This window comes from Camellia sinensis, chromosome 6 (assembly GCF_055761805.1).
Source record: "Camellia sinensis isolate YWXY chromosome 6, ASM5576180v1, whole genome shotgun sequence".
NCBI classification, from domain to species: domain Eukaryota; kingdom Viridiplantae; phylum Streptophyta; class Magnoliopsida; order Ericales; family Theaceae; genus Camellia; species Camellia sinensis.
In genome coordinates this window covers 144,260,458-144,275,149 of record NC_138966.1, presented here as the reverse complement: position 1 = coordinate 144,275,149, position 14,692 = coordinate 144,260,458, and the positions used below count along the sequence as shown (strand labels likewise).

General features: G+C 36.3%; 2 protein-coding genes across 3 annotated transcripts; both read right to left on the bottom strand.

Moving 5' to 3' along the window:
* Positions 1-256: 256 nt before the first annotated feature.
* On the bottom strand, positions 257-7,147 carry LOC114310006 (F-box protein SKIP16-like). Its single transcript, XM_082874995.1, has 4 exons — positions 3,997-7,147; positions 2,258-2,476; positions 1,463-1,569; positions 257-540 (listed from the first exon to the last, which is right to left on the bottom strand). Exons 1-4 carry the CDS (start codon positions 4,684-4,686, stop codon positions 462-464), a joined length of 1,095 nt encoding a protein of 364 aa, XP_082731121.1. The 5' UTR covers positions 4,687-7,147; the 3' UTR covers positions 257-461.
* On the bottom strand, positions 4,616-13,848 carry LOC114310004 (disease resistance protein RPM1-like). Of its 2 annotated transcripts, XM_028255885.2 has the most exons (3): positions 13,435-13,848; positions 9,637-12,548; positions 4,616-4,719 (listed from the first exon to the last, which is right to left on the bottom strand). In XM_028255885.2, the coding sequence occupies exon 2, from the start codon at positions 12,537-12,539 to the stop codon at positions 9,660-9,662; it is 2,880 nt and encodes a 959-aa protein (XP_028111686.2). In that variant the 5' UTR covers positions 12,540-12,548; positions 13,435-13,848; the 3' UTR covers positions 4,616-4,719; positions 9,637-9,659. The 2 variants fall into 2 exon arrangements, with proteins under 2 accessions (XP_028111686.2, XP_082731120.1); XM_082874994.1 differs by lacking the exon at positions 13,435-13,848 and having other exon boundaries at positions 9,637-12,698.
* Positions 13,849-14,692: the final 844 nt, after the last annotated feature.

The following is a 14,692-nucleotide window of genomic DNA, read 5'->3' as shown; positions in this document are numbered from 1 at the left end:
CTAAATCTATCATATGGCATGCATAGATCTTTATTCAATTCCTACGTAGACAAAATTCTAAAAACCATAGGTTTCAAAATTGGAAACCGCAACATAGTTTTGAATTCCAAGAGCCTATAATGACTTCGAAAGTAAAGGACTAGTTCGTCATCACCAAAGAACTCGACTCAGGCATCCACTCTACTGATTTCAAACCCAATAGGTGTAACGAGCACAAGAATCCAAATTTCAAACCACCCACTAGGAACCAAAGGGCTGTCACATGAAAACATGTTTACAAAAAATAACAGTCCTCATAAAAAGGACAAAATGGCTCTTTAGGACATATGTTAGGGTTCCGCCATTGAGCAACAAATTCAGCTTACCAAATTACACATAGTAACAAAACATCCCATCAGATATACAAGAAATTTATTCAATCATCCAAACTTTAAACATATTAACCTCACACAACTGTTATCTTAGAAAATGTAGTCTGGCACCTGGAGAGGAAAACGCGCCACTTCAACCTCAAACGGCCTGCTTTTGGGATCAGCCAATCTACATTACCAACAAAGAAAATTTTCTTCTTGTCAGTTAAAAACAGGAACCACGTGGACTCTTTACTTTGAAAATAAAATAAAACATAATTTTCACTCAAAATTTCTGAAAGGAAAACCAAAGAAAGAATCAAATTTCAAGCAGTGAAATGTTAACTATAAATACTGTTGGCACCTAAGATTAGCTTCACAACCCTCCTGTAGAGGGCATGCCAACCACTTGTACCATTCTGACTCTGAGTCTAGTGTTAGATTAAATTAACTGATTTGATCATACAAGCACTAGTGATGCTACACAGTAACCAAAATTGGGTATCAAATTTTTCAATACCATTTAAAATGTCCCCAATGCATTTGTGTGAGACATGAAAGATGCGATCCATTAAATTAATGCATTAGTGATCCATCAGAGAGCATTCAAAATTTGGTTGCACTAAATATATGGTTAGATTCGGAAAGTTGCCTATACAATGTTCAATTGATGGTGTACCCTGATATAAAATCAATTTTAACAATACTAATATTTCAACACCCTGTGATTGATCAAACAAAAGCGGGTACTTGTTTTTTTCATATGGAATGCATGCACCACTACTTTTTTTTCTTTTTTTTTTGCCTTGTTCTCAAGATAGTTGGAAAAGCACACAAATGCAAGATGAACTGAAGGTGTCATCATCAAAATAGGTGTAAACCACACAAGTCGTGATCACTTAGTGATACATGATGAATGATGAACAAAATCCTGAATGCGATCCACACTCCGTCGCTATACACTGCTAAAGCAAAGAACAAAGGAAATGCCAGATTATCTACGTAAACTCATCCAGATAAGAAATAGGAGAGCAGATATCATCATTGAGTGCTTCAGAGTTCACTGGTTTTAAAAAACAGATATTTATACAAATAGTGAATTGTGTACATACCTTCCAGAGACAAACGTGAAAGAACCCTCGATGGAGCCTGAAGAAGATGACAAATGTGAGCAACTTTCGTAGACAAATTCTTTCTCGCCCGGAAGTAAGAGTGGATACTGCAAAGAAGCCAAAAGGGCAAGCATTATTACCAAAATGAACAAAAAGAGGACCAAGCCATCCATCCAATAAGTGGTAATATTAATGAAAGAAATTAGAAAGCCCTTCTAACGTCTTTGAAAAAAGGAAGCTTCTGATTTTCAGCACTTTGAGAAACCAATCTAGAGTGGTCAAAGAGGTAATTTTCTTCACTATAGTCACCAGATTTCCCTACAACGAGGTCATCAAGGATAGCTTCCTTCCACAATTTCCAATGGGTGTATGGCTACTGCTCTGTGGTGTAGAGTATACTGCCCCATTTTGTGCTCTATTGTGGAGTACTTTCAAAATTTCCAGGATGTACAAGTAGCCCTGTTAGGAGTACTGCCCCATTTTTGTCGTGTTTTATTCTTGTGTCTACTCAAATGTTAAACAGCATGCAGGCTCTATTCTACTACAATACAAACACGTCTGGTCCAACAACAGGGCATACCACCAAAGAGAAGCAAAGAAGAACCATGTCCCAGATATGCACAAAGTCGAGATTTATATAAATGTGGCAACATTGACAAACTATATAAAGTTAGCTTAACATAGTATCCAATCCTAACATTGCTTGTAAAAAATTACGGAGAAAAAACTGGCTAGTTCATCCACCCAAAGTAAGTTTTCCTATTAAGAAAACTAAATAAGAAAGTAAAAGTGTACCTTTCCTATTACAGCTTCTCCATTGACATCAGATACAACAGCATCATTAGCACGGATGATCCAGTGTCTCCAATACAGTTGGCAAGAACCAGAGGACACTCCATTAATGATGCATCCTTCAGGAGAAAGGGACATGCGGATTGAATAAGAAAAAAAATACTCCCCAGGTTTATGTTTAAGGTCACTGAATTCCGGCACAAGCACAGCAGAAGCACGAACCTTCAGTAGATTATCATATCTCAGTTTCCAAAAGAGAATAGCAAACATAGAAGTAATGATAGTATTTCACCAGCAACAGGAAACTGTTGATAATTGCAATATCAGTAATAATAAGTAATAACTAAAAGAATTAGAAGGCTACATTCAGAGAGCAATCCAATGTTTATACCATCACATATTTTTAGGGAACTCATCTCACTATTCATAGTAACCACAAAGAGTTCAATAAAAGGATGAGAGCATTAATAAAAATCACATGCAAGAGTCCATACAAACAAAAAGCACCTAATCAGTCAAAAAGGTCGCACCCAATGCAATTACTAGTGCAAGTGTAAAACACACAGTTACCTTTAATGGATTCTGTCACTTTTCACGTTAGCCCAAAATATAGTAAGGGGGAGGGGGTTGAATGTACATTTCTGAAATACAGGAGGGTTGTATGTTTTTGGGTCAACCCACAAGGTGGTGAAGTTCAATTAACTGAAGAAAAAATGTTCCACTTCTAAAATGTCGTTCTTGCAAATCAAGAAATGAAAAGATAATTAGTTGATACATTCCTAAAAAATATAGAATTACAAAATTAATTAATAAGCTCTCCCTGATCCAGCATGAAAAACAGCAAAAGATTCTCAAAGGAATAACAGCACCATCAAAAGTTTTGCACCTGCAAGGGAAGTAGACATTAACTACCTCAAGTTATGAAAACCATTCCCCCATATGAACGAACCTCATGCTGTTTCTGAGACTTTAATTGGAACTTTAACAAGTAAGGTCATTTCCTGAGCATGTCTCATCTGACTTTGTATTGGTTATTTTGATTACAAGAACATTTAGAAAGCAAATTCTACTTGAGACCTGGGAAAAAATTTACACGTGTTCAGATGCTAACCATTGTAAGGATCATCAAGGTGCTTGCCTTCGTAGATGGCATGGGACATTAGCTTCTTAAAAAAATAATAGAATTTCTACATATATCTTTTGGTACTCCATGTTAGGAAAAACAGCTTAAGAAGCAGCCTAATGTTAATATAGGATACAAATCCCTATCAAACACTGAAGAAGAGAGAGAGATACCGGCTAAGCCACTCCTCTTTGATTTTAGTAGCCTACGACTCAATTTTAGGTGAAAGGGGTCCACCACCCCAGTTATTAAAGTTACTTTTGACCCCATAGTTGGCCAGTACAGCAGCCTAGGGCAAGGCACACCGGTTTACAAGATTGATTTCAGCCATCTCTGGCCCCAATATAACTTAGGTGATGCCCTCTTTCCAGGACCTACTAATGGACTTTGAAATTGAATATTCCAGAATTAAAATATTACTCAACCCAATGCACTGACAGTGCAGCCAAAGCAACTTAAGAGGCCCACTGAAGCCTTCCTTCCTAATACATTTGTAACATCCCCTTCGCTACAGATTGGCATGGATATGTGCAGATTGTAATAAAATCCAGTGCAAACACCCCCTCCCCACAGATAGAGAAGGCCTTTTGTGATTTGTGAATCTTGCATTGAGGGTTACCTGTACACCATTTGTTATTGCAGTGGAACAGTGTGGAGCTTCCTCTGGGAACTGGTTGATTCTTCTGATTTTTCCTTCTTCGCGAAGTTTAATAATGCCATTGTGTAAGCGGCGACCATGTTCTTCCAGCCATAATAGCAAGGCATCCTGTTGTTGACTACCTCCAGAATCATGTACAGAACTTAACAATGCATTTGGCACACAAGGAATCATTTCCCCATCAGTTGCAAGATTCTGGGTACCAACACAGAGTTGGCCATTGGTGCAGTTAAGGAAGAAAATCTTTTCAGTGTTAGTGGAAGAAGTTGCAACAACAATATATTTGGATCTGCGACTAAATCCAAGTTGATGTACGATATCCTTTGTTTCTAGGATTATCCGACTCAAAGGTAACAAGTACACGTTAACTAGGCTTTCATAAAAGCAGTAGCCACCTATGAGGCCCAATGGATTTCCAAACATGCCTCCACTAATTTTTTTGCTCAATATGTCTTGACCATCACAAAAACGATACAGAACCCTTGTGGGAAGAGGCAGTTTTACTTTCAATTTTTTTTCGAACTCCTTTATCTCATCCTCAGATGCACCTTTACGCAGTGTAGCCAACGCCTCAGGGAAATTTTCCGACAACCAGCATTTAAGTCTCGCCCAACATCTTCTTACTCGCATAACCAGAGGCCAAGGATACATACCAAAAGATTCCCGCCATATTTTATAAGCTTCCTGGTGGGAGGGGGAGAGAGAGAGAGAGAGATGGTTAATAAGTGCCAATTTCTCATCGAAACAGAAAAAGAATCATATGCTACAAAGCAGTATTTAAATCAGAGAAACCACTAGCTCAAATTGAAATCTTGGATAGACATGTTAAAGATAGCATATGGAGCAAGAGGAGTATGACTAATAGGGTTATGACTTTAGATCAGCACGGCCAGGTTTAAGTTAGTTAGAAGCCAAGCACCCTGGCCCATACCAACCCTAACCCAAACTCAGCTCATATCATTCACCCCACTGGATATAACAATGTCAGTGTCATGTTTGGCCCTACGCAGTCGACCTCAATTAACTAGATAAATAACAATTCAATCTTAATCCAGTCTACCACTGGAGGGGGCAGGGCTACAGGCAGCCTGGAGATGGTCAACCCAAACACATTCATTGATTATGCTTTTTGAAACGTACAGTATGGGAATGTTATAGCAGAGATAATGGTCGAAAACCACCACCTCACAAGAGGTGCTACTTGCTAGCTTACCATTTGCAAAAGGAAAATTCAAAGGAGAAACATGATGAACTTGTAAACAGTTCCAGTTGAATCCATACCACAATATGCAGATTGTAATCCTCCTCTAGACCAATCAATTTTAGGAAAATTTATCTATTAATTGAAGACTAGTTGTGATGCATGTCGCATGGAATGTCTATAAATGGATGTCCAATCCAATTTGATAGCTTTGGGATATAAAAGTTGTCGGAATTTATGAAGAATATAGAGGAATTGAACCAGAATCCCAACTTTCCTTCTTAAAAAATGGCCAGATGCCCAGATGGTCGGATGGTTTTAGATCACATGATCCAAACTCATCCAAATCCAATCAATAGGACTAGTTATAAGTTGGGTGCAGCTGTATATCAAGTGGCAGTACCCAAGCATGCATCCTATGTCAAGAGATACAGCTTAAAATGAGAAGGTTTTCAGAATAATAAAAGATCAAACAGAAGCTATGGAATGAAAACAGAAGTTACAGCCAAAAATGAAAATAAAAAATTCAAGCACCATGAGAGGGAAAAAAAAAAAACTTTAATTTGAACCTATTGATATACCCATCACTCATCTGCCATAAAAAGGACTTGCTAGTCCAGCAAAAGAACTAAGACCAAAATCTCTCTACCACCTCAGGTTGGTATATTGCAAAGTATTCAAGATATACAGGCAGGAAGCTCCAAATGGGCAAGGTGTTGTTTTGCCCATTTCAGTTATCAACACATACAAATGAAATCACCATAATGGACAAAAAAGGGAAATTTCAATGAAGACGAAAAGATATACATATTTCGTACATATCTATTCTATTATATAACCTGTACAGGTCAATTAGTGTGGACACTTTTTTTGAAACTTTGTCACGCTTTTTTTATTTTCCAAAAATGATTTAGATGTTTAAAACTCCACAAAGATGGATGGTTTCTATGCATCTTCTTTATTCATAAACTACTGTTCTTTGCAGGTGCATTGCGCCTGCACCCACACTCTAGTACGATATAAATGTGTGTGTGTGTGTGTATGTGTGTGTGTATAGAGAGAGAGAGAGAGGGGGAGCTCATTTAAATTCATTTTCAATCAATAGCACAGATGAAATGATATTCCTTTTGTCACCACAAACAATAAGAGTTTCTAGTGGCTGACTAGTTGTAAATGTCAGTAATGGTCCATTTTGGCTGTTGAGAAAATTGCACGAAGAACAAAGAAGAGAAGATTGAAACTAAGTAATTTCTAATGCTTCAATTGCAAATGAAATGTTCAATTCTTTCATAAAAATATTCATCAACAGTTTTGAAGATCCTGATAATCTCCATGGACAACTGGGAAAAAAATTGACTCCACTCCAAATCACTGCTCTTAATTAGTGTAGATAAGACACAAACAAATTCCTCACCAAAACTCAATAAAAATGAAAATGGGTCCGAAACTACAACCTGCATCAACCAGCGCACGCACACACAAATGAAGAACATTCCAGTGAACATAATATTTGCTTGGTTGCCAAGAAACATAAGGCAAAACCCCCAAAAAAAAAAAAAAGGAAAATAAACATCTAAGTCATGAACAGAACTCCTCAATTTTGTCGAATAATTTAATATATCAGCTAATTTAGGATTTTCTGGCTTTTTTTCTTTTTCTTTTTTTCTTTCCCTAAATGGGCACATTGCACTTTACCCCCTTATAGTTTGGCTCATATGCAGATTCCCCCCCTCTCATTTAGAAATGATCACATAGCTCCATTTTGATTCGTGGACTGAAGTGCACCGTTAGGCATTTCGTCTAATTTAACAGCAAGTGTAAATATGTACCAAACATAAGAGTTATATGCTCATTTTTAAATTTCAAGTGAGTAAATTGCACATGGAATAAAGCACGGTGGGTTAAAGTGCACTTTGTCTTCCAAACAAATGACGAAAATATCCGTAGTTCACAAACTTCGGTTTCTAATAAACATAGGTATTTTAGTCTTTTTCATTAAATCATTAATGGGATTAACAGGCCTAACTGTGCACTTCAATCCGCAAATCAGAAGGAGGCTATGAGCTTATTTTCAAATGAGAGGGGGACAATCTGCACATATAGTTCAAACCACAAGGGGTAAAGTGAAATTTGCTATTTTTTTATAGCACAATTTCCATTTCAAAAATTTTAGTTTCTCCATACTCCCACATTCTTCTCAGGAACCAAACAAAGCTCAAATTACTGCTCTCAATTAGTAGGTAAGACCCACAAACAAATTCTTCACAAAACTCACCAACAACAACAACAACAAAAGAAAAAAAGTCAGAAACTACACCTGGATAACATTCCAGTGAACCATAAAGCATAAAGCATGCAGTCGTGATGAAGGTGGTAGAGGAGATGGGTGGTGAGAGAGAGAGATGAGTGAGAGATAGAGAGAGAAGAGAGATAAAGAGAGAGAGAGAGATACAGAGAGACAGAGACAGAGTGATGAGCGAGAGAAAGACAAAGTGGTCGCTAAAAGTGCATTTTCTTGTAGTGAATTAATAAATCGAGAAGGAGCTTGGTAAATAGAGAAGAGGGGAGGGAGAAAGTGAGTAAGGCGAACACAGTGGGAGGGAGAGAGAGAGAGAGAGAGAGGCAAACAGACAGGCAGACAGAGAAAGAAAGAGAGAGATAAGTGATGAGTGAGACAGAGACAGAGACAAAAAGAAAAGAGAGAGACAAAAAATGAGCGAGAGATAGACAAAGAAAGAGAGAAAGAGAGCGAAAAGAGATGAACGAGAACGAGACATAGAAAAAGAGAGAGACAGAGAGAGAGAGAGAGAGAGAAAAGAGATGAGTGAGACAGACAGACAGCGAAAAGAGATAAGAGAGATAGAGAGATAAGCGAGACAGACAGAGAGAGATGAGAGATGAGAGAGATAGAGAGAAGAGACAGACAGACAGAGAAGAGTGATGAGTGAGAGAGAGAAAGAGAAGAGACAAAGAGACAGAGACAGAGAGACAGGAAGATGAAAAAATAGGTGAAAAGAGAAACGTTATATCAAAAGAGTAAGATGACGTTATTTTTTTTAATTTTTTTGTGAAATACCGTTGCATTTATTCAAACCATTTTGTGACTATATATATATGAAGCCGTCTCAAAGCCATAATTTTTTTTTTTTACTTTTTTTTTTTGCAACTGTACCTATTACAGTCGCAAAAAACTCACTTTTTTTTTTTTTTTGCGACTGTAGCTAGTGCCGTCGCAAAAACTCATATTTTTTCGCAACAACAATCTCTGTCGTCGCAAATACTCTCTTTTTTTTACGACAACAATTTCTGTCGTCGCAAATACTCTCATTTTTCACGACAGCATTTTCTGCCGTCGCAAATACTCTATTTTTCTGCGACAGTAAATTGTGTCGTCGCAAAAATTCACATTTTTCCCGACAGCAAGTTGTGCCGTCGCAAAAAGTCACTTTTTGAAACGGTAAGTGTGCTGTCACAAATGCTTCCGTCTTTTAAGCCCACTTTTCTTGTAGTGTATATTGTTTGTTACGTATTTTTATGATAAATATTATATATTGTTTTGATAGTGTTACAATAATTTTTGGTTCAAAAATGAAATTATGCATTTTATAATAATGTATTATCGTAACTCCATCAGAAAAATAAGTAACATTTGCTACAATAATATATAACAAAGGTGCATGTGGTGCATACCTTTTGAGGAGTGTGTTACCATAGCACTACCCTAAAACTTATTGTATTTCATTCCCTAGAATGAGATGCCATGAAAAGAAATAATTATTCCATAGGTTCGCTTTAAGGAGTATATCTTTTCTTTTTTTTTTAAATGGTCTAAATTTTGAACGCAAAAATCAATTTTAATGGTTTTTTTAGTATTTTTTTTTTGGTTTTTTATGAGATGGAAAAAAAAAAGTTAATGAGAATGACTTTTTTTTTTTTAGTTATATCGAAAGTTGTGAATTATTGTTTTTTTTAGCAATTTATTAAAATTTTAACTTTTCAAATAATTTTTTAACATTTTATTGATGTTTTGACTAATAAAATAGTCAAAAAAAATAAAGTTTCCGAATGGGCTCTAAATCAAATATATCTATGACATTAAATTAAAGGGAAAATTACCAAAAAAAAATAATTTCAAAATTTAATCATTATAAAAAAATAAATTTTTAATTTTTAATTTTATCAATTTAAACCCTAAACTTGTTAAACCATAAGGCTATTTTCGTTAAGTAAATTTATTATTTTAATTCCTTAAATTTTAATTTTATCATTTTAATTATTAAAATTGTCAATGTAAGAAGTAAAATGATACAACATAAAAAATTACCAAAAACTCTCCTGTCCTATATCTATTCTTTTCAACTCTGAAATACACAAACACAGCTATTCAGTTGGGGGCAAACCTGAAAGTTAATTGAACTGACATTCAACTTTGTGATTCATTTTTATCTTCCCTAACCCTTGCGGTTTCCACCTTCCGATTGAAATATTCTTCAAGACTGCCGATTACGGAGATAAATTTTGGTTTTCCGAATTCAGAACAGAGCTCGACAAGAGGGATATGCTCGACGGTCCAGTAGTCTTTTCCTTGGTTGGGTTTGGGTTCCATTCTATCTATGAATTCTTCCGGCATATCAACAAACACAAGAGTTTTGAGTTTTTGGAGGTGGTGGATGCCAGATGGTATCTCTTTTAGTTGTGGGCTAGGCCCAATTGTTAGCTCTTCAAGAAGAGGCAATGCTCCTTCCTCTATTATCACCGAATTCAATCCCTTGCACCCTCTCAGGATTAGTTCCTTGAGTTTTTGGAACCGTCCGACCTCAAAATACAACTGCTCCACATCATATGCATGCCGAAGCTGAAGATGTACTAAACTAGGCAAGACTTGAAGGGCTTTTAGTGGATCATTCTTGGTCAAACCTGAACCCCATAGAATTAATGTGTCTAGATTTTGAAGTTTCGGGATCCACTTGGGCAACTTCTCTAAACGTCCAACCAAGGTGAGACGTTGAAGATATTGAGGTGGAGATGATATATATTGTAAATCCAGAATCTCATCATCACTTAGGGCACGTACACTCAAACGTTGAAGGTATTTCATCTTCTCAATGGCTGCACATAGACCCCTCCCATGTTCTCTTTCCAATTTCGTAATTCCCAACTTCCTTAGCTGCCTCAATTTCTCAAGCTCTTTAATTAGGCTGAGCCCATCATCATGATTTGTCTCCACGAGCTGCAAATTTCGCAGCTCCTCTAAACCCCCAATCCCTCCCTGTATCTTCACTCCTACTAACCCATCCACCAAGTATTCACATTCAAAGCTAAAATAATAGGCAATAAGATGTCGCAACTTATGGAGCCTACTGATATCAAATGGGAGCTCTCTCACGGGGGAATTTTTCAGATCCAAAGTCTGTAGGTTTTGCAGCTTACCTATGGACTTTGGAATTATCTTCACTTGTGTGCTCCTTATGCTTAGGTATCTCAAAAGAAATAGATTTCCCACTTCTTCATGAAGTTGATCCAAATGAGCATTCTGAAGATCCAGCAATTTCAAAAGCTTGAAATTTGCAGCTAGTGTACCCAATAAGGGCTTCTTGGGCAGCTCTCCCTCTTGAAAAAGAAAAACAGAACGAACTGGGGATTTACTAATACTTTTCATAACCTTATCCATGTTGCAGTAACGTATATGCATAGATAGCCGGCGAGTTGTGGCATTGAAACTTGAATTCTCTTCTTCCAAAATTTGACACAAACTAAACTCCTTGGACATTGAAAGAATAATCTCACGCACTACATCATGTACCTGACACTGTTTAACTCTTCCATCAAATTTTGTTGTTGACACTAGAACTAAGCGTCTATGGATCAGCTCAGTCAAGTATTCCTCTGCAACTTCTTCTAATGTTTTTCCGTTCTGTTCTTCAACAAAACCCTCGGCTATCCATAGCCGAATTAGTCTCGCAGCTTTGATAGAGTAGTCTTCTGGCATTATGCCAAAGTACAAGAAACAAGATTTTAGGTGATGAGGCAGATCATTATAACTTAACAACAAAATTTTGCTAATGCTTTTAAGTTCAGGATTCCTTTCCAACTCAGAGTTCATGCCACTATAGAATTTTTGCCATTCAGATATACCCTTGTTTTTGGTGGACAAGAGACCGCCTATAGTTGCAATTGCAAGAGGCAAACCTTGACACTTACTAACAATTGCTTGTGATACTTCCTCCAACTCAGGGGGACAATGACCCCCAAAGTCCAATTGGAAGGCTTTCGTGCAAAAGAGTTTCCAAGCCTTCTCTTGGGATAGGGCCTGAAGCTCGTGGACGTGATCCACTGAAGTTTCTGTGCAAAATGCAGCAACCTGTTCTTTGCGTGTGGTGATAATTACCCTACTGCCTTCACTATTTTTGGGTAAAGCATGTCTTATGGATCTCCAAAAGTCACTTTGCCATACATCGTCAAACACAATGAAGTACCTCTTTTCATATAAATATCCTCTTAGCTTGGCTATGAGTGAATCAATTCCCTCATCAAGTACAGGTAGAACATCATTTCCTGATAGTGCCTTTATCATTGTCTTGAGGAGCTCCTCTGGCTTGTATGATTGAGAGACAGTGATCCACGCTTTGCAATTGAAGTGTGCAACCACTTCTTGGCTGTCATAAACTTTCTTGGCAAGAGTGGTCTTGCCAATTCCACCCATGCCAACCACCGAGATCACTGCTCGTTGTGATTGATTTTGGTCAACCAATCTGCTTATCAGTTCATATTTGGGAGATTCAATGCCAATGACTTCGTCATCCCCTATGAAAAGGGAAGCCAGTCGAGGGTCACGCCACATGTTGTCCTTGGTGATGCTGCTAGTGCTGGTGCTGCTATGTTCTGAGGAAGTACTAGTGCTGAATCCATATCGATCAGCTCCTTCCTTGATTTCACGAATTGTAGTCTTGATGTCTTGGATCTGAGAAGCTATCTCATGTCGTGGCTTTAGCTTAGTGACCGTCCGAACGACTTTATGCAAGGAACCAAATAGTCCAGGTTGTTTTGGCGAGACCAAGAGAATGTGTTCATCGATAACATCTTGTATCCGATAAGCAACTTGCCTTACTTGTTTCACCCATATTTTCACACCTTCATCTCCAATTTCTGCTCTTAATTCTGCGTCTTTTAAGAAAGAGTGTATGCGCTCCAATTCAGCTTTGATATTGACCATTTCCTTGTGAACACCCCTCAACAACTCTACTTCACTGGTTAACAATGGTCCCAAATATTGAATAACAGAGATCACTGCTCTTTCTGCCATTAGTTCTCCCTGCATTGAACACATCATAACTATTAGTTCTGATTATGCTTCAGGTGGGATTGTGTCCATGTAGAAAGGAAGTTAGTTAGATGATGATGATGGTGAAGTTTCAATTCAGTGCATAGCTTTGTTTATCAGTTTATGAGAGAGGTGGTAAACTTCAATCATGGAGAAATTAATTATTTTGGCCACATTTTCCTTCAATAGGTTAGATAAAAGAATAGATTTGATTCACATTTTAGGTCTTGAAATAAATAACAAAAAGGCCTTTTATTATAATAGTATTTTTAGTTTTTAATTATTTTCAAATTATAGACTGGCCTCTACAGATTTTTCTTTGTTTAAAAAATAAGTGACTATCCCCTCTAGGTTTTATTTTTTATTTTTTAAAAAATTAAGTGAACGCAACAATGATTGATGGTAACACATATATTTGAGTGTAAAAGAGATACAACATCATTTTTCATCCTTAGATCGTGCTTGAATCATGAATATGAGTAGGAATCTATGAAAGAAAGGAAAGAGACCCTGAAATCATCACTTTGAATAAGAATTTCATGGATTTGAATAACAATTGATAGAGGAAAAAGTATGCAATTGATTTTAGGCAATAATACCAAAGTGAAGATTTCAGATTCTCTTTCTCCTCTTCCTGTTTTGTATCATAGTAGTGCTTTTGTAATTCATTTGTTATATATATTGCTTGATTTAAGTAGAATCTTCATGTTTGTGAGTGATTTTTGTCTTTGTGGATATAGAAAAGGCTAAAATTCAAGATGTGAGACTCTGATCAAGGAAATATTATTGTTGTCATAGCTAGAATTCTCAAATATATTAATATTATAGAGCTAAAAATGATGAGAAAAATATATAGATATGTGTTTGTAGAACATACCTGCAGATTGATATGCAACTCCAAAAAATGATATCAAAGTTCCAAATTCCTGGCACCGGCTGCTTTGATGGTTTGTCAGATTTCAGCAAAAAATTCACTGTGGGGAAAGACTCTTTGACTTACAGACTTTAGCCCCTGAGATTTGAATCATATCCGAAGCATATACCATTTTTAGCTCTATGATTCATCAGAATACAACCTCCACCAGCTGTACCTGAATAGATGACTTGCGGACTTATCCTTGTGGTATGTATATATATCTCCCTCAATCACTATTTAATTCCAGCTGTATAAGTCTCTTTTTCACAACTTACATATATATATATATATATATATAATATAATATAATACAAGGTGGTTTACTCGAGGAAGTTTTGTGGCTCTTTGATCTCTCTTTCCTTTGATCTCTCCTGTAAGATGGTTCGTTCATGGAAAGTGATGCAGATAAAAATTTATAAATTGTTTATTTATTTTGATATTTTAGTGTTTAGTTATAATTATTATTTAACGTTAAAATATTTAATTTTATATTTATTTGGGTTGCCTACTTAGTTTATTTCCTTGTTTGACAAGAATTTATATATATTTTTTTAAATATTCTTGACTCGCAAGAATATATATTTTCCTTTTTAAATTTTCTTGACTAGCAAGACTTATTTTAGTATAAATAAAGATGTAAGCCTTAAGATACGAGGAGTTGAAGTTGATATTTGATTAATGAAATTAATAGTTTTCTTAAAATTATTCGTTCTTAGAGAGAGTATCTCCAGTTCGGATTTATTTGTGATTCGATCTTGTTATTTGTTCTTATTCCGATATGCTTCCCTGCATCAGAAGGGAAGGTAGTGAGGACTGAGTGATTGGGTGCATTTTGTTCAGCATTCAATTTTACTCATTTATTAATTTTGTAACAGATTATGTTGTGGGCAATTGAGTTGAAGGGGAAAATCCTATGGAAAATGATGAATATCTTATGTTTTTTCACAAAATTAGTTTTCATTTTTTTTAATGTTCACAAAACAAAATTTGAAAAACAAAATCAAACAATTGTTCTTGGACTGCTTTGGGTCATTTGTTTCATAAACCAATCTCTTTGAATTACACGCGTAATTACTGTGGGTTTGTTTGATAACATTTTGATGCACACATAAAACTAAACTTAGTTTCTTTTTCCTTTTATTCTTTATGCTGTGCAGAACTTGTTCACAGAGTTGAGTGTGTGTTTTGTTGTGGGTTGGGTTGTTTCATTGTATAAGTA